General features: G+C 38.0%; 1 protein-coding gene across 5 annotated transcripts in view; it reads left to right on the top strand.

Annotated features, from left to right (window-relative positions):
- The window catches only part of KIFAP3 (kinesin associated protein 3), a 135,359-nt gene that overhangs the window by 59,480 nt on the left and 50,375 nt on the right, over positions 1–25,504 (top strand). For all 5 annotated transcript variants that reach the window (XM_084753797.1, XM_084753798.1, XM_084753799.1 and 2 more), the window contains exons 11-16: positions 919–1,019; positions 9,879–9,987; positions 11,604–11,716; positions 19,020–19,185; positions 19,706–19,831; positions 24,442–24,540. In XM_084753797.1, coding sequence (XP_084609923.1) covers positions 919–1,019; positions 9,879–9,987; positions 11,604–11,716; positions 19,020–19,185; positions 19,706–19,831; positions 24,442–24,540 — 714 coding nt within the window. The remainder of the gene's footprint in view (positions 1–918; positions 1,020–9,878; positions 9,988–11,603; positions 11,717–19,019; positions 19,186–19,705; positions 19,832–24,441; positions 24,541–25,504) is intronic.

The raw sequence follows: 25,504 nt of genomic DNA, 5'->3' as shown, positions 1-25,504 counted from the left end.
GCTTGCTTCTTGTGACCATTTGTTTAGAATATTTTTCCCCAACCTTTTACCCTGAGTAATGTCTGTCCTTGTAGGTGAGATGTGTTTCTTGAATGTAGAAGAATGTTGGCCCATGTTTATGCATCCACTCAGTCTGTGTCTTTTTATTGGAGAATTGAGAACATTGATGTTGAGAGATATTAATGACCAGTGACTGTTAAGTCCCTTCATTTTTGCTGTTTGTTACAGTCAAGAGTTTGTGAGGTTGTGATTTTGCGATGGCATGAATTACCTTCTTATGCATACTAATCTTAGGATGAAATGGAAGCGCTTATACATGCTTATACATGCTTATACAAAGCCCTCTACAGTGAGCAAAATCCCTAACCCAGAACAAGATTACCTCAGAACTTCAGGGACATTTCTCAGACTATAAGGAATTTTTGGCATTTAGTAGCTTCTAGTGGAAGTTTATTTTTGCATTACTGATGTATTACTTGTTTCAGCAATTCACTGATCCTTCAGGGTTCATTACTTAAAACTCAAATATACTTATTTATATCTTATACATAATGACTGAAAATCAACTGTATTAAAATGTATTTTTATTCCATTTTAAGGGTGGGGAGGCCGGTCAGTGATAAAATCTATTTCATACAGGATAACTGGAAGCAGTACATTTTTAGGAATTAAATTACTGCTTCCCAAAATATATCATATAAGGTGGACATCTGTCCTGATGCTTTACAATTAATATAAGTGTGGTTCAAAATTTAGATCTAAAATAATGAGTTCAAAATGTTTTCCTGATCAAGGTTATATAAGTATTTGATTTATCAGTTTAAACAGTTTTAGTATATAACTGTTTGAGTATGGTATAAATACGTGTATGGTATCTATCATTATATCCATGATTTATTTATTTATTTTTGTTCTCAGGGAATGAAAACTACAAACAAATAGCAATGTGTGTGCTTTACCATATAAGCATGGATGACCGCTTTAAGTCAATGTTTGCATACACTGACTGCATACCACAGGTAAGTGAGGAAACACTTAAGAAATAGGCTCATCCCTAAATTGGATATCTGTATTGCACCCTTCCTTCTCAAGGATCAGGGATCATGAGTGAGAAAACTAGTAGTCGGAAACAGAGGTCCAGTGTCCACCACATACAGCAGTGCAGCTGTACCTATGAATTCAGAGGAAAGGATACACAAGCCCTGTGTAGTCTCAAGCTGGACCTAACCTAACTATGGGGAGGAAGGTGGAGATGAAGTCCATCCCTGGCCAGATGCTCTTTGCAGTTGTTAACTGCTGGGAAAGAGTCAGGCTCTTTTAAGTCACTGTAAGAATGTGCCCCTGGTGGTTGGCTATACCCTTCTGGAAAGTCACATACTGAAGAATATATTCGCGCCACAAATGGATGTGATGGGTGAAAATAAAGAGGTCACAAAGTTGTATGGGTGGGGAAGGGGGTGTGGCTCTGGGAGGAGTTTGGGGAAGCAGGTGAATATGATCAAAACATGTTCAAAATCCTCAGAGACCTAGTTTCAAAAATAAAATATTAAATCTTTTTCATAAAGAAAAATTAGTATTTTCAGTTTTGTCTCTTAAATCTCCTATTCCTTAAAATATTTTGTAATAATAGTACAATTATTATGACAATTTTGGAACTACAGAACTAGGGCTGGACACATAGTTTAGTGGGAGTCCCATTGCCTAGAGTGCTTGATGCCTGTCACAACAGCCAATACAGAGGGATTATCCATGTTCCAGTGACCTAATACCTTGTGACCTTTCTTCTGCACTTTTTGAGATTTACTTATTTATTATGTGTATGAATTTTGTCTGCATGTTTGTGCACAGCATTTTTACATTATCCCACAGAGGCCAGAAGAGGGTGCTCAATCCCTTGGAACTGGAGTTACAGACAGCTGTGAGCCATCATGTGGGTGATGGGAATCAAACACAGGTCCTCTGGTAGAGCAGCCTGTGCTCCTAATGCTGAGCTACCACTCCAGCCCCCTTTACATTATTAAAGTAATGATATATTAGATTAATCACATATAACAAATCCATATTGGCTTTATTTACTGACTAGATCATAAGTGTACTCATGTAGGTGAATACTCTTCAAAAACTGTCTCTAATAATTGTATAATATTATGTTTAATGACCACAATTAAATTTTGTTAAATCATATGCTTAGATTTTTCCAGGTTATCACATAAAAGCATCAACATATGTAAGCACATAAAGGTAATATGATAAAATTAGTCATGAATGCTTGTCCATGTCTGTGCAGTCATGAGTGCTTATAAACTTCTGTGAGTTTTCTTTAGCTTTAATCCATAACAGCAGGATACTTGGATCAATAAGAAAGAACTATTGACCCAGTTACCTTTTTAAAAGGATATTTGTATATCTAGCTACCATTTTACCACTAACTGTTGGCTCTGTTTCTTAACAATTAAGCCTTATTATACAACCCAACTATCTTACACAAGAGGGAAAAAAGGTTTATGGGAAATAAGAGTGAACCTTCCAGTATCCTTTCCACAGGATGGGTCCCTAGGTGTCTCTGGCCTGTGCTCTGGTCTGGCCTGTTTGCTGATCCCTTTCCTGATCCACGTGCCCTTGAGCTCAGTCTGAACCTGTTGTCTCCTCCTGTCCTTGTGGCCTGTGTCTCTCTCCTGCAAGGGCTGGTCTCCTCCTTCCATCAAGGGTTGATTAGAAACACAGTAATCCAGGTGGAGTCCCCCGGTCCCCTTCCTGAATTCCAGGCCCAGGACTGCTCCACCCAGTCTATCTCAAGGTTAATCTCAGGGAGTATCCATGGTGTCCAAGGGCAAAGCCCACCAAGACTGCTTCCACCTGTGACAAAGCTTACAATCCTTCCCATGACTAATAATAACAGTTATCATTATTTTTCTAAAATATGGTGCTTCAAATTTTTGATGTATTTGCATTTCCAGAATATTAGTGAAGGTGACCATTTTAGCATCTATATTCTGTTATAAAATTTTCATTCAGTTCTTCTAGTGGCATATTAATATTATTGATAAATAATATTAATTTTGTAGTGTTTTTACAGTCATGTTACAAATATTTCCAGTGTTTATCCCATGCTTTTTGATTTTGTGTATAGTTGAAAGTTTTAAGTACTTTATAGTATCGGATGGCAAAATGCCTCATCCAAATTCTTTTGTTTTTATAATGCTGTTCTCTATTTATGATTCAGCTGTGTGGTATATTTCAGCTGTTAGGTCTGTAGGTCTTAAAGAAGTATGCTGACTTTTAACCTGTTTTATAAGGCTAGAGGCATAGTGACCATACTCTCAGGGCTGTTACGGTCATGGAGTCACTCTTGTGTCCAAGAGTCACCAGTAAACGAAGCGCCAAGAACCTGAATCCTGGATGCTTGGAACACTGATTGGAATGTCATTATATTATTTTTGTGGGAGAGTTTCTAAAATAGCAAAAGAAACTTCAGAAGATTACACCGATGCAATAAAAATGAGGCTGTGGAAACCCTGAGAGCAGGACGGCTCATACTCTCTAATTCTTAACACCCCGCTGTACCACTTCTCGTCACTACACTGAAAGTGGCTCGGGTTCTCTTTCATTACATCCCGTGGACATCCTTCTTAATTCTAAGTTAATGAGTCAGAACTAAGTTTACTTTTCAGGAATTTTAACCTTTTCCTTACATGCATTTAAAAACGGATGCTATTTCAAAGGATTGTTCCTTAGCCTCTTGTGTCAGAGGGTAAACTCCTTGTGACTGTTAGTAGCAAATAGACATCCTTCAAAGAAGACATAAAGTGTCTTCACATAATGGGACATGTCTTCACAGTGGTGACCTGTGTCAGCTGATGGTCCATGCAGTGCAGACAAACTGTCCAGCATGTTCACAGTAACAGTAGTCATGTCCACGGGAGATGACAAGTGATTCACTGCAGCCTGGCTCCAAGAGCTCCAGAGGGTTCTGCTTTGCAGTGTCTGAGCGGCACTGACTACATATTAGTTGGAAGGCAGCCAAAAAATACATTCTCTCAAAGAATGAGTTGTTAATCCGGATTTCAATTTTTTAATGTTATAAAAGTAAACGAAAGAAACACAAATCAAGATGAAGTAGGAAACTTATCACATTGAAGCTTGAATTTGGAGTTATCCTACTCTTATAGAATGTATGATCTCAAATACAAAATGTAAAACTTTAAATGACTCAAAAAGAAGAACCTTTTTAGATTAATTTTTGGACATGGTTGTAGATGCAGCTTAAAATGTGATGTATAGAAAGTCCCTATACTTTCAAAATAGTCTTCCTCCGTGTGTACTTGACAGAGAGTGTCCTGATACCACACATGCTGGTGATGGGACTTTTAAAACATTCATAATCAGTGTTTCATGAGCCAAAATTTTCAAGACCCATTCAAGCTTTGACAACTTCGATGGTTTTTATCTGTTCTCTTGCTTTTTTATCTTTCTGAAATTTTGATTCTTGAAAGAATAGTGAGATTATTGTAACTATCCTGAAACTTTTTAGGATGAGGTAATATTTTAATAAAACAAGTGATAGTCTAGAATATATTTATTCCTAAAGAACCATTTAGTCTGTAACTTTTATTTCACAGTGTCCAAATTTGACATACTTAGAGAAAAGCTAACATGCTTTATTGCCACCCACTGTTCATTAAAAAATAAAAGGATAATAAAAAGCAAATAAAAATGAAATGAAATTAGAATATTTCCTTCAGAATTAAAAATGTACTCCTGTTGGGGCAGCATTTGTGGTTGCAGTGGGGCTTTAAACTTACAACAACATAACAATTGCCTTATGTCTTAAAGAAAGCCCTGTCATGGTGGCTGTGTCTGCAGGTCAGTGTGAGTTTTGTCCTTTGAAGTATTGCTGCTAATTTCTATTAAAGGTTAGGAAAAAGGATCTTCAAGTATTACACCAGAAATTTTCAGAGAAGACAATAAATAACTTTGAAGGCAGAAGTACAGTGGTTTAGCAGTGATTCTTACCTATCCTGCTGATCAGGCAGAATGTTTAGTGCGATTATATTCTTAACTTCATAAGATCACACACACACACACACATGCTGTCTAGACTGCAAATAAATAAAGTGTAACTTTTAATAAAATGTGATTCTTTCTCATTTCTGACAGTCATCCTGCACGATCTTATAAGTGTTTCACAGGATAAGCTTATAATTAGACTAAAGTTCACTTTTTAAAAATATTAATTGTCCAGAGTAGGTGCATGAGGAATGATGCACACACCATTCCTCATAATTTTACCCAATATTGCATCACTTTGCTTTCTTTGTACTTTATTGCCTGTAATTATTCAATGGTCTCTCATTTTCTTTCCCTATTTGTCATTATTCCTCAGAATTTGAGTTCAGGTCATCTTTTTTTATGTATGATCTTAATGGGCTCAGTGGGTGGATTGTTTCAGGTAAGCATATTTGGATAACCAGGAGTTAATGGTTGTAGTCTAATAATAGTTAAAAGTACACATTAACAGTTCATTGTTATTTAGACCTCTGAGCTGCATGTTTTGTTTAAATAGGTGCAAATGCCATCCAGATGCTTATAAAAGTATTTATTGGTAATAGAATGGCCAATCAAAGTACATGGTTAGGTAGTGATGTCATGGTGTTATTTAATATTTTGCCCTAGAACAGCATGCAAGAGTAGTCAGAGTGAGCCACATGTTTTCCACCACAGTTGTCCTGTTTGGTCCTACTTTGATCTGCATGCTTCTTTTTAGCTGAATGCTGGTAAACGTCCTTCCTGACAGCCCTCTTTGCTCTTGCTGCCATTATCTGCTGAGTTCAGAAACCAGAGCATCACTTCAAACAGGAGAGCTAGGGAGTAGCCAGTCACACGAGATTCCTGCGGCATGCACAGTCCTGCCATAATCATTCAAAGATGTTTGCATAGGGGGTGGGGCGGTAGAGGTGTATGAGAATACGGAGAGCTGTGGGGGTTGGCCTCTGGTCACTGGTAAATAAGTGAAGTCAGGTGCCAGAGAGTCTAGACACAGTGATTTCAGTCCTGGGTCTTTGGTATCTGATACTCAATATGGGACTTGTTTGATTGAACACTGTTGCTTCTTCATTGATCCAGCTGAAGACCTTTTAGTGCTTTCCTGTTAAATTAGTAAGAGATGAAAATAGACAGTTAAAACAGAACAAATCTAGTTTTAATATTTCCTAGTTGTCAGTAATTACCCTGTGTTTGAAGTACCATGGGGTAGCAATCAAATTAAAGACAACTGCACCTTGGCTCTTGGAGTTTGAATTAGGCTTATTCTAAATCTGTGTGACTTAAAATGGGAGGGTTTTTTTCGGGGCAGGGGTTCGAGACAGGGTTTCTCTGCTTAGCCTTGGCTGTCCTGTACTGCAGTGTAGACCAGGCAGGCCTCAAACTCACAGCGATCCACCTACCTCTACCTCTCAAGTGCTGGGATTAAAGGTGTGTGTCACCACACCCAGCGGGAATGTTTTTATTATGATGAAACAATGATTTTCCATTAAGATTCATTTCATTCATACTTAAATTTTCTCTCAGTTTTGAGGATAGGCTAATAAAGTTTTCAAACCATATAGTCTTTTAAAAATGTATCTGATTGTTTCTACAAGAGGTTTAGGAAATTTTTTTTTAACTCATAGCTTCTAAGCATGTTACCTGCAACCTCATTTTTTAAGGATAATTTTTATACTTCAAAGGCTAATTTGAACTAAATATTTGTTACAATAAATAGCTTACCTTCTTAAAGCATTGCTTCAATGGTATAGATTTTTTATTATAAAAAGTTTCACATTAGTGAAAGTTCTAAACATAATAATAATGACTGTGAATTATAGTATGAAACATTGTAATATTAATCGGATAATCACCCACATTTTTTCTAATGTGTTTATTTTTTTAATTGGCTGACATCAAATCTGTTAACTATGTATCCAGTAAATTATTTTAGTTTTGGCTTAGAGTCTCTTTATAGTATAACATTACTAAAAGTTAATAATCTTTTCCTCAGAGATTCATTAGTGACACATTCCTGGTTTGTAACTGGCCCTCTGGGGAGGACATGATACATGCCACTGGTTCAGCTGCCCACAGTGTAGTTCCTGCACATGAATTACTACCACACTCTTAGAGTTGGGCATGACAGTTGGAATTGAATAGTGTTCTTAATTTGTTTTCAAACTATCTGTTGCTAACAACCAGAATTAGTACTTTTGACTGTGTTGATTGTGTGTCCTTTTTGTAAGTATCTGGATCCAACACAGAAAGTAATTAAAACCATAGTTTGCAGAATGGATTCTAAAATAAAAACTTATTTGCTTTACTATATACAAAACAATAATTAACAAAAAAGGGGTTATGAATTTGGAAGTGTTTGTGGGGGGATATATGGAAGGGAATGGAGGGAGAAGTCAGGGTGGAAATAATATAATTCTAATGGCAAAAACTAAAAAATGTAATAATAAACCTTATTAATGAAAGTATGGCTTTAAAAGGTTTTATCCTAAATTATAACATGGAAATGTTTGGGTTATATGTCTTTTTTTAACATTTATTTTTAAAATTTTATTAATTTATTCAGATTACAACTCAATTGTTTATCCCATCACTTGTATCCTCCCATCCCTCCCTCCCTCTCACTTTCACCCTATTCCCCTCCCCTAGGTCTATGTCTGAGGGGGACCTCCTCCCTCACTATATGGTCATAGGCTATCAAGTCTCATCTTGGTTGCCTGCTTATTCTTTCTTTGAGTGCCACCAGGCCTCCCCACCAAAGGGAGGTGGTCAATTATGGAGCAGCAGAGTTCATGTCAAAGTCAGTCCCCACTCTCCACATAACTGTGGAGAATGTCCTGTCCATTGGGTAGATCAGAGTAGGGGTTCGATGTTTACTATTGTATTGTCCTTGGTTAGTGAAATAGTTTGAGCAGACCCCTCCTGGGCCCCGATCCACCCGTCATGATGTTCTTCTTGTAGGTTTCTAGGGCCCTCTGGGTCCTTCTATTTCCCCATCTCCTATATTTCTCTTACCTAGAGTCTCAGTAGGATGTCCTCACACCTATCCCAATCTCCTGGTAAGTGAAGGCTTTCGTGGGACATGCCTTGGAGTATTTTATATGTTAAATCTTTATTATATATAGCTTATATATTTTTATCTTATCTTTATCTGTCATAAGCAATTTTGACTTACCAAAAAATGTCTTTACTTAATAAACACTAATTTAACTTGTTGATTTCTGCATAATAGAAGAATAATTTCTGATTCATTCAAGCTTTCTCACTTCCCCTTTTTATGGAAACTGTAACTCATGACAAATCTAAATTGTGGCTACTAGCATAGAGCTGGGGAGATAGGTCAGTCAGTAAAATATCTTCTTCATAATCACAAAGTCCTGATTTTGATTTCTAGAACCCATATTTTAAAAAGCAAATGATGACGGTGATGGTACAAGCATTAGGGAGGCCTGTGGGGTGCTAGTCAGCCTCTTGGTGACTTCCAGATTCCAGTAAGAGACTATGTCCCAAAAAACAAGATGAACATCACCTGAAGACGGAGCTTCAAGCTTGCCTCCACAAATGTGCACACACACCCATAGAAAGGCATGCGTGTGCACATCATAAATAAATAAATGGCTATTGGCATACATAGCTTATCTTTTCTTTCTTGACTTCTCTTTGTTATTATTCAAAACCTCTATTTGAATTTCTTTTCTCATTTTATATCTGTGTATAAGCTTTACTCTAAAATTCTAGTCGGCTGTTTTAGAAATCATCTATACCTGATTATTTCTAACATTACTCTTCTAATAAAGACCAAAGCTTAGGACCCTAGTATAGCTTCCTCCTACTCAGTCTATTCTTACTGGACTATTGTTGGCATCTTAAACTCCAACAATAGCAAACCAAAAATATGCTGAGCATGGTGGCACATACCTGTAATCATAGTGCTCAAGGAGGCAGAGGCAGGCAGATGTCTGAGTGTAAGACCAGCCTGGTCTACAAAGTGAGTCCAGGATAGCCAAGGCTATACCGAGAAACCCTGTCTCCAAATAAAACAAAACAAAAGTACTATTTTCCCTTTTTAGCTTCCAATCTTCTTACAGATGTTGGCAAAATCATCCTGTCATTCTCAGTGCCGGATCCCAGGAGCCATCTTTCCTTCCTTTTCCATTAACCTCAGTGTCTAGCCAGTTATTAAGTCCTGCTTTGATTCTCTTCCATTAATATACCTACAACCATTTCTTTTTTTCTGTCCTAATTACACAGTATAGATAGCTCTCGTTTAGTTGGACTTTACCTCTACATACATGGTTTTCTACTGATTTTTGTGTAATCCTAAATAAAGTGTGACTTTACTCTCTATACACGTTCTGATTCATACCTATTTCTTCTGACACCTTCCCTTGTCAGAGATGTTTAGTAACTTCTGTCTGTCCTGAGGATGAAGCCGAGCGCCCTTAACACATGAACAGACCTACAGGGCTTGGCTTTGGCTTTCTCCTCCTTTCTTTGCATGCCTGGCCTCCTCTTCAGGACAGCTGTGTTCTTTGCTGCTTTGTCACTTTTGTATGAACTATTTTCTTTACTTGGACTTCTCAGCTTCCAGGCAATTTTTTTTTATTATTTTTAAAGTGCTGAGGTATTATTTTATATTTTCTAGCATTCTCCATGCTCTTTGGAAATTTGTATTCAATACTAGTCATTTAGCTATTTATTACTTATTTACTCGTTTCAGTTATTTAACTGCTAAAGCCTTCCAGTTTGTAATAAAATGTAGATTACCTTCTTTCTAACATATTCTTTAAGAGATTTGTTTGGGTATTTTGAATAAAATATGGCCTGTTTCTTTCTAGTTAATGAAGATGCTCTTTGAATGTTCAGATGAACGGATTGACTTGGAGCTGATTTCTTTCTGCATTAATCTTGCTGCTAACAAGAGAAATGTCCAGCTCATCTGTGAAGGTCAGTGCATAGAGCTTCACGAAGAGCCATGTTAGCATATGGAGATTGGCATGTAGTGAGGAATATAAAATAAAGGGAAGAAAGAATGCAAAATAAGCATAACTTCTCTTAGTTTCTCCAGTATGCTTAAAATTCTTATAAGTCTCATATGATATCCTTTCCTGGTGGATATACGCCTTTATAATACTTTATATACAAATCAGTTTCTATTTATTTTAAAGGTAATAAAGTGTAAGAATACCACTGGATAGTTTTTACTTATTTGAGGAATACATGTTCATTATAAAAAATACAGATGAGCAAATTAAAAAAAAAACACATAAGTCTTTATTCTGAGCAATCAGAAATGAATACAATAAATTTTGTGAAATGCATCTATAAAATTTTGAGTAAAAATACAATTCTTCTCTCTGTGCCTTATAAAGTGGTTGTCAAAAACTAATATTTTGAGCATCATTCCCTATGATGGCCTTGGTGACTCACAAATGCATTCATTACTTTTATTAAAGTGGGTTAACAAGATGGCTTGGTGGATAAAGGAGCTTGCCACACAAGCCTTGTGACCTGAGTTCAGTCTCCAGAACCATATAGAGGAAGAGATCTGACTACTCAGAGTTGTTTTCTGACCTCTGCATGCTTGCTATGGCACAAACAGACACACAGACATCATGTGCACACACACACACACACACACACACACACACACACTAATAATAATAATAATAATAACAACAACAACAACAACAACAAACATTTTAAAAATAGACTTATTTAAAAATAAGCATAGCTGAGCTATGATTTGTCATGGCTTGCTTACTCCTTCGCATAGTTAACTCGTTGCACTTCATGTCTTTTCTTTTCCAGCATAGACAGTGCTGTAGAAATTATTCTGTCTCTAGCTCCTTGTTTCCAGTTTTGTATTCTTAGAATAAAGTCCTAGAAATATATTTTTTCAAGAGTTTTTCTTTTAACTTGTAGAGCCTAATCTAAACACAAGAAAGCATAGACTGTGTGAATCTGTAGATCATAAAGGTCATCAATGTTTGAAAAGATAATTGTACAGTTAGAAAAATAAAGAATGGTCCATAATATGGGAAGCAGGGCCTACTGCTGATATGGACTCTGGTGCCCACTCATTGCACACCTCCCCCTGGTGGGGCTGCCTGGCCAGGCCACAGAGGAGGAGAGTACAGGTGGTCCTGATGAGATTCCATGGGCTGAGGCCAGGTGATAGGGAAGGAAGGTGCCCCTGTCCAAGGACTAGATGGGGGTAAGGGAAGGATGGTGGAACCAGGAGGCGACTAGAGAGGGGGCTACAATCTAGACGTAAAGTGAGCAAATTAAAAATAAAAAATAAAGAAAGAAGAAAGAGTGAAGGAAAAAGTTTGTGGTGGTGGGATAAGATTGTAGGACACAATGGGAACTTCTGGAATGAATGGGAATATTCTGTGTGTAGTTTCTATGGTGTGTGGTTTGGATTACACTGCAGTATGTTTGTCTAATTCAAATTGTACACTTTAAGACCCCACATTATACTAGATGCACCTCAAACAACAAGCTGTTTAAGCTTAATGTAACCTCAGTGTTATCCAGAACTTTCCATTATTCTGTTTTAGGAAATGGGCTGAAGATGCTCATGAAAAGAGCTCTGAAGCTCAAGGACCCCCTGCTGATGAAGATGATCAGAAATATCTCCCAGCACGATGAGCCCACTAAGAATTTGTTCATTGTGAGTAGCTCCCAGCCTTCTGTCTGTGAGGACAGACCTCAGACTGTAGCTTTAAGTTGATGCATTTGGGAAACAACCTACTGGGTGCTTTCTTCAGAATATTTCCTTGAGACTCAAATGCCTCTTCTCTTGTGAGATGCTTCTTGAGCTTTGCTCCGCAGTACTGATGAGTAAAATAAAGAGACATTAAAAACTCAGATCCCCAAAGAGAACATCTGTGGGTCTCTCCTCACTCTACAGTATTTGCAAGAAGAGCCCTTGGAAGAGGCTGTTAGGAGGAGGAAGGGAACAAAGCGGCAAGGCCTGAGGGTTGTGAATATTATCAGAATTTTGTGTGTGTGCATGACAATGTTATAACAAAGCCCATTAGTTAGTTAAACAGTGATTTGACATAATTAGATTACCTTCTAACAACTCGCGTTCAATCCCAAGACCCATACAATGGAAAGATCTGACTCCTTTAGTGGATCTCTGACCTCCATGTATATGTAGGCATCTGCATGTATGTGCATACACATGCATTTCCATGTTAATATTTTGTTTTAGTTTGGTGCATTTCCTCCTGCAAGTTGTTCTCTAACTTCATACTGCTCCATACAACACACATGAACACACGCCTGTGTGTGTGCACACACATGCATAAATGTAAAAATAAACAAAATAAAAATGTGGGACACGACAAAATTCCTAAAAGTTTCGGGAAGTATTTAGAGTGCCTGGTTCGCTGTCCTCTGCTTTTGATGGAAGTGCAGCGCTACAGCCCAGCGTGGCAGGCACATTTGTATTGCCAAGAATGTGGGTCCTGTTACCTATGTCAGTGTTTGTTCCCCAGAGTTCTGAAGGAGGAAGCCAAAGAGCAGAGCGGGAAAGAGTCCTAGCTCTGGCACACACGCTTGGGCAAGTCATTGAACACCTTGAGTCTCACCTGTGAGATACAAAAAAGCGCTTTTCCCAAAGAGTCGTAATAATAATGAAGTGTTGAGAAACTCCTGATAGAGCGTGAGTGCTGAGACAAATTAGCTGTCATGATTATTCTACTTAAAATCCATTCCAGAGTTAAAGATTATTCATGTGCCTGTTATAAAGCTCACATCATCAATTTGTAAATACTTCAAAAAGATGAAACAAACAAGAAAAAGAAGACAAAGGAGGTAACTGAGATAGCCCTAGTGCTTAAATTCTCTGATCATGAACTGGCCCAAAATAGGAAATTTGGATCCTCATTTTTTTTTTTTTTTTAGAAAAATATAAACTACAGTAAAGAGCTACTATATACTTGGCATTCTGCTAAAAATACAAGGTTTCTGTTTATTTACTGTAATGTGAAATTATGAAATTCAAGATTGCTGAGGTAATTCAAGGTCCAATAACCCAGATGTAGGAAAGCCAGAAAGACCCATACCTTACTCAAGTAAAATAGTATTCTATTGGTCTGTACCAGTGCACCTTTTACTTATTCATGCCGGAGGGAGTCAACTGAGCATGCTGTTTTCAAAAGCCCCATGAGTGATTGTAACGTACAGCCTGGTAATGCACCACTGCTCTCAGTAAATGTGGGGCCCAGAAACAAGGGCAAAAGAGTTAGTCTTCCAGGGATAGTTTCTATCTATTCTGATTTCTGGCTGCTCCAGCCAGTTCCCTGCCTTGAAATTGTCTTTTCTCTTAACTTGTAAAATGACCAAGCCATTTTCCTTCCCATTTTTGGACAGTTGCCCCAACTGTTGCTTAAGTGCTGCTTCCTGGAAAGGTCATTTTATGATCTGTTTGTTTCTCTGGCAAAGTGTTGAGTGTTTTTGAGCATCAGGGATTCCCCACTAACATGTATGAATTCCATATCTTCAGCAGAGAGAACCTAAACAACATGTTCACGTTCCCAGGTTCCAGGCAACATGCCAGATAATATACCTGGTGCTCTGTAGTCATAGGTTATAAAATCATAAAGATGTTGGATCAGATGGGTACTTCCATTAGAAGCAAATTTATCTAAATGTTTATACTTCCATCTTTTCAAAAAGCCTCCATAGTTAATCCAGTTGCAAAAGTTGAAAGCATGACCATCTTGACTTTTCTTTAGCTTCTTGCCACATAACCGTAAGAGAGCCTCCGGATACTGTTAGCAACTACTGGAAAGCATTCTGAGAACGGGTTTTATGTTTTCCCCAATATCTCTGCCCAGTGGCAGAATTATTCACATTTAGCAAGTATTTAATATGTGTTGACTATATTTGTCATAGACTTATTAGTAAATAAATTCTCTCTGACTTGAAATATAACTTACAGCCCTTTTAGTTCTAGAATTCAATGAAAATGAAAGCACCACAACCCAAACTTAGGGAACACAATAAAAGCAGTGCTAAGAAGAAAGTTAATATCCCTAAGTGCTTTCATAAAGAAGTTGGAGAGATCTCATACTAGCAACTTGATAGCACATCTGAAAACTCCAGAACAAAAAGAAGCAAACACACCCAACAGGAGTAGATGGCTAGAAATAATCAAACTTGGGGCTGAAATCAATAAAATAGAAACAAAGGTAACAATACAAAGAGTCAGTGAAACAAAGAACTCTTTGGGAAAATCAGCAAGATTGACAAACCCTTATATTAACTTACTAAAAGACAGAGAGAGAGAGGAGGGAAAGAGAGAGTGAAGAGAGAGAATATCTAAATTAGTAAAATCACAAATGAAAAGGGGGATATAGCAACAGACACCGAGGAAATACAAAGAATTATTAGATTTCAAAAACATGAATTCCACAAAATTGGAAAATCTAAATGAATAGACAATTTTATTGATAGATACCACTTACCAAAGTTAAATCAAGATAAGATAAACAATTTAAATACACCTATATAGCCCCTAAGGAAGTAGAAGTCATTAAAAGTCTCCCAACCACCCCCCAAAAAAGCTCAGAACTAGTTTTAGAGCAGAATTTTCCAAAAAGAGGTAATGCCAAATTATTCCATAAATAGAAACAGAAGGAACATTGCCAAATTCATTTTATGAGGCTACAGTCATTCTGATACCGAAACCACACAAAGATTCAACAGAGAAAGAGAATTTCAGACCATGTTCCCTAATGCACATTGATGCAAAAATACTCAAGGAGGTACTTACAAACCAAATCTAAGGACACATCAAAAAGGTCATCCATTTTAAGAAAAAGAAAAAAGATTATCCCATGATCAAGTTGGCTTCATCCCAAACATGCAGGTATTGTTCAACATACAAAAATCGGTCAATGTAATCCACCATATAAACAAACTGACAGAAAAATTATATAATCACCTCATTAGATACAGAAAAGGCCTTTGACAAAATCCAACACTCCTTCATGATAATAGTCTTGGAGAGATCTGAAATACAAGGGACATAACTACACCTAACAAAAGTAATTTACAGCAAGCCCATAACCATCATCAAATTAAATGGAGAGAAACTGAAAGCAATTCCACTAAAATCAGGAACAAGACAAGACAAAACTATTCTCTCTCTCTCCATATCTATTCAGTATATGACTTGAAGTTCTAGCTAGAGCAATAAAACACTATAAAAGAGATAAAGGGAATACAAATTAGGAAGAAGTCAAAGTATTGCCATTTGCATATGATAATATAGTATACGTAAGCAATCACAAAAATTTTATCAGGGAACTTCCACAGCTGATAAACGCCTTAAGCAAAGTGTCTGAATACAAGACTAACTTAAAAAAAAAAAGTAGCTCCCATGTACAAATGACAAACAGATTGAGAAAGAAATCAGGGAAACAACACCCATCAGAGTAGCCACAAATAATATAAAATATCTTGGGTATCTCTAACCAAGCAAGTGAAAGACCTGTATGATTAAACGAAATATTCAAGTCTTTGAAGAAGGAAATTAAGAAGACACCAGAAGATGGAAAGATCTCCCATATTCACAGATTAACATAGTAGGATTAACATAGTAAAAATGGCCATCCTACCAAAAGCAAGCTACAGATTCAAGATAATCCCCATCAGAATTCCAACATAATATTTTATAGGCCTTGAATGAACAATATCAAACTTCATATAGACAAACAAAAGCTCCAGGACAGCTAAAACAATCCTGTATAATAAAGAGCTTCCAGGGGTATCACCATCTCTAATCTCAATCTCTACTACAGAGCTGTAGTAATAAAAGCCACATGATACTGGTTTAAATAGACCCATTCATCAATGGAGTCAAATTGAAGACACATATGTAGACCCATACACACTGTTGTCACCTGATTTTTGATAAAGAAGCCAGAAGTGTACAATGGAAAAAAAGAAAGCATCTTCAACAAGTGGTGGTGGTCTAACTGGATGTCCACATGTGGGAGAATGCAAATAGGTCCATATTTATCACCCTGCACAAAACTCAAGTCCAAGTAGATCAAGGACCTTAATATAAAACCAGAAACACTAAATCTATTAGAAGAGAAAGTAGGAAATAGTCCTGAACTCATTGCTACAGGAGATAACTTCCTGAACAGAACTCCAGTAGCTCAGGCACTAAGATCAACAATTAATAAATGAGACCTCATGAAACTGAAAAGCTTCTGTAAGGCAAAGAACACTGTCAGGACAGAATGGGAAGAGATCTTCACCAACCCCACATCTGACAGAGACTAATGCAGTGAGAATTCTGGTTCCTTTCATTTAGGTTCCTTTAAAAACCACAAAATATTATAAGGATGTGTTCTCATTTTAATCTCAGATGTGGGAATATGTGGCTGCTTCATAGAGCAACTGACCATGATTTGCATCATGCTCTAGCAGAGGCCTTGTTTTGCCAGCTGAGATATAAGTTCTGTGATTATATGACATTTGGAATTTTGGGAACTTCTCAGAGGGTATATAAATGTGAGGGCCCCAAGAGCTAGGGTTATTGGTCTGTTATTGGTCATTTAGGGAGATTGGTTGCAGTTTGTTAGTAGCCATAGTCAAAGAAGAAACAAAAGGAAAGAATTTAGATTCAGGGATTTTCTGGATTTCTCTCTTCCCTCTATACTTGTTTTTCTCCTACTGGTATTACTGATGAAATGGCCGGGGGTCAGGGGAAAGGGTGGGAAAGAGAAGAACCCACAAAGTAGTAAAGACTAGCTACCGCTAATAGCAAAAATGTATAAAGAACTCAAGAAACTAGATGCCAGCAAACTAAATAATCCAATTAAAATATGGGGTACATCCCTAAACAGAGAATTCTCAATAGAGGAATTGCTAAAGGCCAAGAAGCACTTAAAGAAATATTCAACATCCTTCGCCTTCATGGAAATACAAATAAAAATGACTAAGATTCCATCTTCCACCTGTCAGAATGACTAAGATCACAAACTCAAGCAACAACTCACGCCGCCAACGATGTGGACCAAGAGGAACACTCCTCCACTGCTGGCTGAAGTACAGACTTGTACACCGCAAGTCAATGTGGGGGTTTCTCAGAAAATTGGAAATTGATCTACCTCAAGACAGAGCTATACTGCTCCCAGGAATATACCCAAAGGACACTTCATCTTATTACAAGGGCACTTGCTCAGTTATGTTCCTAGCAGCTTTATTCATAAGAGCCAGAAATTGGAAACAACCTAGATATCCCTCAACTGAAAGATAGATTAAGAAAATGTGGTACATTTATAAAATGAAGTACTACTCTGCTGTTAAAGACATCATGAAATTTTCAGACAAATGGATGGAACTAGAAAAACCATGCTGAGTGAGCTAACCTAGACCCCAAAAGACAAGCATGGTATGTGCTCACTTATAAGTGGATATTAGCTGTAAAGTAAAAGACAACCATGCTACAATCTGTACACCCAGAGAGGCTAAGTAACAAGGAGAGACTAAGTGGGGGTACAAAGATCTCCCTAGGAAGGAGAAATAGAATAGATTGTACAGGTAGACTAGGGACCCATGGGGTTGGGAACAGAAGGTATCAGATTGGAGGGAGAGGGAGAAAATACTGGGAGAAGAGCCTGGAATTGGGTGGCTTTTCAGGGCTGAGGTAGAAACCTAGTGAAATGGAAACTCCGTGGACTCTATAAGACGAACCCCAGTAAAGACCCATAGTAGTGAGGGGCACAGAACCTGAACCAGCCATCTTCTTCAACTAAGCAAGGCCTCAAGTAGAGGGATTGAGACACCAACCCAGCCATAAAACGTTTGACCTACAGTTTATACTGCCTCTAGAGTGTGCTGGGACCGGAGCACCGCAGAGTCATCATCAAAGAGACCAGAAAGACTTCATCCAGCAACTGAGGGGAGCAGATGCAGAGTACCACAGCCAAGCCTTAGGCAGAGCTCAGGGAGTCCTTCCGAGGAGGAGGGGAGGAAGGTTTGGAGGAGCTACAAGGGTCAGGGACACATTGGAGAACAAGACCCACAAAATGAGCTGACTTCAACTCTGGAGGCTCGCAAAGATCAGGGAGCCTGTTAGGGTCTTTGCATATGTTATGGCTGAATAGCTTGGTGTTCTTGTGGGAATCCTGGCATAGGAGTGGAGACTGTCCCTGAGTGTCCTGCCTACTTAGAGGACCCTTTTTCTTCCTGCTGAGCTGCCTTGTCCAGTCTTGATGAATAGCATGTGCCCGATCTTACTGTAGCGTGTTATGTTGTACTTGGTTGATGTCCCTGTGAGGCCTGCTCTTTTCTGAGGGGAGGCAGATCTGGGGGACAAAGGAGGTGTGGGACAGAAGATGGAAGGTGGGAAAGGAGGGAGGAGAAACTGTAGTCAGGATGTAAAATATCAGAGACAAATATAAATAAATACATAAAAAAGATTTATTTTGAAGTAATGGCAGTAATAGCTTTAATATGTATAAAGTCATTACTGTATAGATGATAGTTCCATTATGTTTCCTTTAAAGCTATATTTTTAAAAGGCAGCAGCCTGCTTTCAGAAATTGAAGTATCCTTAAGCTTCACAGACAGTAAACTGTTGAGCTATGACTTCCTGAATCCAGGGTCTGCAGCCTTTGAGCAGAGTAGAAAACAGCCTTCTTTCTTTACCTATGCTCCTTTGTACCCAGTTACCACAACCACTTATTTTAACATGCTAAAAAAAAGGAAGAAAACAAATCCCATTCTGTATCATCATGTTGTAACTGTCCAGTTGAATCACCCTCGCTGGAGCTTATCATCGGACCCTTAGCCAGTTAACTCAGTTAAATTGAAAGTCATGTTTTTGTTTTTGTTTTTCTTTCTTTCTTTTTCTTTCTTTGTTTTTTTATGTCTACCAGTGGTTTGAATGATTAGATTGGATCCTATCTTGGAGTTTAACTCCATTGCAATTCTTCTGTCCTCAGGATTATGTTGGGGACCTCGCAGCCCAGATCTCCAGTGATGAAGAGGAGGAGTTTGTAATCGAGTGTTTGGGAACTCTGGCAAATCTGACAATCCCAGATCTCGACTGGGAACTGGTTCTGAAGGAGTACAAGCTGGTTCCATTCCTCAAAGATAAGCTGAAACCAGGTCTGGGTTCACCGAATAGCTTTGCATAAGCTCCAGGTTTTGGATAGGGCTGCTAGCTCGGTGTCCTGTGAGTCTGTTGTTCTAGGCAGCACTCTCTTCTAACACCTTTGCTTTCTGTAAGTTCTTATTGTCCTAACAGGGATTTCTTAGCATAAGTTTCCCTTCCCTATTTATTTTTCTATTTTTTAGATTTTTACTGCCGTTTATTAACAAGTGCCCCACCTCATGTATGCGTATAGATGTGGAAGCACACATACTGTTGAACTGAAGAGATTCTTTAATTGTCTGCTTACATTATCTTTCAGTTATATTTTCAAATATACATTTACAGTTTTCAGTTGTCTCATGAAGAATTTGGAATAATAAAAATAGAGAAGTTTACAAGCATGTCAAAGAGTCTTAGAGCTGTCAAGATGGACTTAACATCTTTCAGTATCTTTTCTGTGCACTCATGTTTGACAGAACAAGTGGGTTTGCTCAGGGCACTTCAGTAAGAGCCTTCCGTGGCTTGCTCTTGCAGGTGCCTCAGAGGACGACCTGGTGTTGGAAGTGGTCATAATGATTGGAACCGTTTCTATGGATGACTCCTGCGCCGCGCTGCTCGCCAAGTCGGGGATAATTCCAGCACTCATTGAACTGCTCAATGGTAATTCTCATTTTCATGCCAATGCATAAAGGATATTATTTTAAAACTTATAATATAAAATACAGTCTGTGATGTTATTTGTTTTCTTTTACTATTTATAGAATTAACTAAATTATGTACTTATGAAAATGAACTAAATAAGCCTCTAATTGGGATTGGATAGAATAATATGGAAAGGACTTCAGTTGCTATTAACGTTACTATGGGAGCTGGAAAGATGGCTCAGTAGCTAAGAGCACTGATTGCTCTTTTAAAGTATCCAGGTTTAATTCCCAGCACCCATGTGACAGTTCACAATTGTCTGTAACTCCAAGATCTGATACCCTCATACAGACAAACATGCAGGCAAAACATCAGTGCACATAAAATAAAAATAAAATTTTAAAAAATAATGTTGCTATGAAGTAATTCTGCACTAATTCTGTGTGCACTTCCCTCCTTTAACCAGCTTTTTAATAAGTTTTACTGAATCACTTTTTTCTGTCTGATTTTATCTTGGATTGAATTAGGTCTTCACTACTGTGCAACCCTTGCTTTTTATATCTTTACTTCTAGGTAAGAATGTTAGCTTGGAAGCAGATTCTAAACATCATGTTTTCTTCTAGATGCACAGAATATTGTCCTCTGAGGTTGCCAGGAAAATAAATATTCTGTATCTGCCCTGCCCAACACATGTGACCATTGAACACTTAAAATGTGCTTGTCAGGACTGAGGACCTGAATTTTCAATTTAATTTAAACCGAGTCAGCTACAGCAGTATGTGGATACATTAATGGGTATCTAGGGTCTTTCCCTTACTTTGGTATTGCTTAAGGAGCCAGGGCTCATTATTGTTCCTATTACAGATAAAATTTATCTAAAATTAACATGGTTTCATTGAGGTAATTTTCTATTCCATTTTATAGATTAAAAGTAGCTAATTACATAAAAATTAAACTTTCTAGTATAAGACATCTAAAGAAAACACAGTTCTTAGTCCTTCCAATGCTATTTTTAATGTGTCTGTGTGTGTCTGTGTAATTTTAGTAGACATTTTTGAAGTATAAAATGCATAAAGAAAAGTCTATGAATTATAGTATATATTCAATGAACTGTCAAAGTAAGCTTAGCCATATTGATTACCCATGCAGGTAAATAAGTATTACTGGTACCCAGAAGTAAGTCTGCCATTTTTTCAATATTAATACTTCCCACTAAGTGATTTCTGTCTTTTAAACATTCATTCTTTTTGAGAATTTCATACATGTATATGAGAAAATATGATTATATCTACCCCAATTTTTCCCATCTAGCTTTTCCTATGCCCCTCTCAAGACACTCTCTTCCCAACATCATTTTTTTATAGCCCTCTAAATTCAGTTAGTGCTGTCCATATGTGCACAGGTGTGAGCCACTCACTGGAGTGTGGTAAACCTAGCAGTAGGTACTTCCTCAAAAAGATTGCTGCTTCCTCCCCAGCAGCTCTCTCCTGCCAGGAGCTACTCATTAAGAGATGGGCCTGGAGACCCTCTCCTACTATGCTGGAGTTTGTGCTGGCTAAATCTGTGTAGGTCCCATGCAGGCACCCATAGCTGCAGTGTGTGTGTTACTGCAAGAGGCACGTGATAGCCAGAAGACAGCATTGCACATCACTACTCCACATCATTTGCCTTTTAACATTCTTTCCACCTCCTCTTTCGCAATGTTACCTGAGCTGTAGTAATAGTCCAATTACTAAAAATGTTCCAATTAGGGCTAAGTACTTAGTCTCTTTTTCTCAGACTTTGACCAGCTCCACTGCTCTTCACTGTAAACCCAGGCCGAGAACCAGCCAGGTCTTTCGGCATAAGCATGAATATTTCACAGCATGACCGGTTGGCAGAATAGCAATAGCAGGTTCTACCCTAGGGCCTATGACCTCCCTAACTGATTTTAACCAGAATTATAGTTCCAGGCATGAAATTCCTTCTTGTGGAACAGTCTTCAAATCAACAAGAAAGTGGTTGGTTACCCCATAGAAGTTAGCACTACGTACCAGTAGGCACATCTTCTCTGGCAGGCTGGGGGTGTGGTGTGCAGGGTCTGTGCTAAGTCAGATCACTGATGTCTTTTCTCTCCCAGGAGCCTTCATGGCACTTTTTGGCACTCTGAAAGCTAGTCAGCAGAACAGAAGTTTCCCAGTCAGTTTGAGATTAATTCTCAGTGTCCTGAAGTCAAAATGTATACTGTCTTTATCAATTGAGTCTCTCCATGCAATTATGGTAGGTAACAAAAGGCAATGAAATGGCCTGTGTTATTTAGAGACTGCTGGGGCTTCTCAGACCAATAACTCATAGGGAGGTATCCCAGGCCTTCTTGGACTGCAATTTGTAGTTACTAATCTGACTTCTGGGAACATGACTGTCACCCATGTATGGTAATTTTATTCTCTTTTTCCTTTCTAAGTAGTATTTTCAAGTGAGCTCTTTGATGCATCCTTAGTTGTGATTAACCTCATTACTGCTTCTCTCTCCTATGCCCCGCCCTCTTCCCGCTGCTCCTTCACCCCTGAGTGCTCAGCCTTCTTCCATTGCACGAGTGTTCTGCCGTTCTTCTGCTCACCTTTGTTGTTGTTCTGTGGAACAGTAGTTTGTGGGTAGCTCTTCATATCCTTTTCCTGTGGGTTAGGCTCCCCTTTCCCCCTGAACTCATACCCCATATCCCCAAGCCCCTCCCTACTTAAGCCTTTCTACTCCAGTGTCACCTCACTACTTTGATTTCTCCCATAATGCACTGCTTCCTCTCCTTTACATGCCCCACAGCCTCTACTTGTGCTACATGTTGAAACCCAGACTTGAAGCTAGGATCCATATCAGAGAAAACATACCTACCTTTTTATACTTGAGTTATATCAAAGAAGGGTTGGCTTTGCTTGGCTTTTTACTGTGTAAGTAAAACCTGGGTGATTTTATCCTATTTTATCTATGTTACATGTAGACAGCTTTTTCATCACTGTATATAGAATTGTATTATAAATATACACCTATCTTTTGTACCATTAACGAGCTTTGTGGTGTGGAGCATTGGGAATGGTAACTATCATAAATAATGTTTCTAAAACCTTTCCTTTGGCAGTTAGCATATGTGCACATTTCTCTTAGATGTATGCAGAAGAGCAGAATTGCTGAGTTGGAGAGTTAGCGTCATGTTTGGCTTTGAGTAAATGGTGCCAATCTGCTTCCCAGTGTCATGCCAATTTTTAGTCCAGTGACAGTGCAAGGCAGTTAGTGCTGCTGTTTGTCACCTCCACTCTGGGCATTGTCAGTCCATTAATTGCAGTCTTCCTACTAGTATCTCCTTGTTTTCGTTCAAGTTTTCCCGATACTTAATGAAATTGAATTCTAGTGTGTGTTTATTGGCCATTTAAGTCACACATAGCCAATAAAATGATTTATCTATGTAAGTCTTTTACATATTTTCTTTTTTTTTTGAGTTTTTAAAAAATTGCTTTGTAATTTAATATATTAAAAGACCATTTAATAATATAGTCATATTTTAAAATATTCCATTACAAAGGTGTAGTAGGTATGCATTTACTTTCATGTACTATTCTCACAGCCATAAGTTTTTGGGTTAGAATTAATTAAAAGAGTCTAGGCAGTTGGGGGTTGAAAATAAAGGCAGTGTAGTGGACAGAAGATGATGATCTGGTGAGGCTGAAGAAAGTTAGAAAATGATCCATGTCCCAGATGTTCTGCAACTTAACTGAGAGAGCTGAGATGTTTAAGGGGAGTTAGCAGCCAGCTCAGAGTTTTACTGTGTTTACATAGTCTCTAATGTGAGCTTACCACAGGGAGAGACATGAATAACAGGCTTAGGAACTATATAGGCAAGAAAAAGAAGTATGTGCATTTTCAATGCTTAGAACCTCCTAAAGCAAACCCTGCATAGAAAAAAATGATGGATAGCCTGAGAAATTTAAGAAATTAGTGATGGAAATCACTTGAGACAGATGAGACTTTAAGAGGCCCACAGTTTAGTTCACATGGCTAGTTAGACACTGTTACCCAGGAAACGTGTTTCTAACATGTCATTAAACTGTTGCCAAGAGTTGGTAGCAAAATTACTATATCAGTAATTACATTTCAATTTGATTTCTATAAGTAATTGTGCTAAATTAAAATTTATAACATTAAACATTTATTAGTCACAACTATTAAAATAAAACATTTATAATTAGCTTTTATAATAGCATTGTATTATAATAATTGGGTTGAAACTAAATTGCTTCTTTTATGCCAATATATGTAAAGTTTAACTTTGTGAATATTATTCAACAAAATATCTTTTTATAATAATCCACTTCCTTTTCCTGTGCTTTTGGGAGTCAAACCCAGGCTGTCATGCATACTAAGCCAGGGCTTTGCCACTGAGCCACATTCCACCCCAATAGTCCAGTTTCTAATAAAGAATTAGGCTTCAGAAGGTGTCACTTTTAAGAATGCTTTTTCCATGTGAAATCAACATGGGAGGATTTAAATCAAGTGCTGTTATTTGACTGTTTGTCATCGTCACTCTATTGTTTCCCAGATGTTTTCGCTTCAGTGTGTAAATAGAGAATTCTGTCATGTAAGCTTCTTTTTCCTTTCAGCTCAGCAAGAAGATGATGAATTCGTGTGTCAGATAATTTATGTCTTCTACCAGATGGTTTTCCATCAGGCCACAAGAGATGTCATAATCAAGGAAACACGTATCCTTTCAATGTTTAAGATACATAATGACAATTTACAATATAAAAACATTCATTTTTGGTGTTTTTATTCAAATGTTGAAATACTGTAGAAAACAGCAGAGAATGAAATGAAAGTAGATGCCAAGCTCTTTTCTATGATGGTTACCTGAAATTATATAGGATTAAAAGAAATCTGAGACTTGCAGCGTTCCAGAATCAGAACATTTATGGATGCCATCATGCCGCCAGTGTAGAACTCTACTTGAGCTAACAGGCCATAGGCAAAACTGACGTACACTAAGAATAACCTAGAAAATGGCGGTTCGATTGTGTATATGTGTATATGTGGGGCGTGTAGTGCCTGCAGCACTCCTGCCATCTCAGCCCCATAGGGCTCTCCATTTCACCTTCACACACTCAGCTTCATGCAGGAGCTTCGCAGGCGCTTCCTACAGGAAGTCCAGTACGTCTGCATGGGGCCTGTCCCACTTTCTCTGGAACCCTGGTGCACTCTCCACAAGCTCCTTTCCTAGTGTTTGTTGTCTGGCTAAAAACTACTTCACGTTCTTTAATGGTATTAATCTCGTTAGCACCTACAGCCTATTTACCTTAAGCTTTCACTGCACTCCTACTCCCTGTCTGGTCAAGCACATGGTTCTCACATCTTTTCTTTTTGTTTAAAAAAAAAAAAAACTAAAAAGAAGCAAGCGGAAAGAATTTTCTCAGCCTGAATACTATGCTGTCTTGAAATCTCCTCCACCAGATTAACTAGTGCATTAATTTTGAAATCAACCTCACTCAAATTTTCAGGACACAGACAGCATTTTAAAAAAAATCTTGAGGTTTTGGTAATGAGCCTTAGCCTTTCAAGACTGAGGTGTCTCTCTAGCCCATGTGAAATCTTCTTGGTGAAAACTCATTGCATAAACAGAATGACAGTGTTGTGTTACTAGGGGACTTGTTTGAAAGGCAGCCCATTTCA

The sequence above is a fragment of the Acomys minous genome (genome assembly GCF_964271855.1).
Source record: "Acomys minous genome assembly, chromosome: 1".
NCBI classification, from domain to species: Eukaryota; Metazoa; Chordata; class Mammalia; order Rodentia; family Muridae; genus Acomys; species Acomys minous.
The sequence above is the reverse complement of the archived record's forward strand: the minus strand, read 5'-3'. Positions and strand labels throughout refer to the sequence as shown.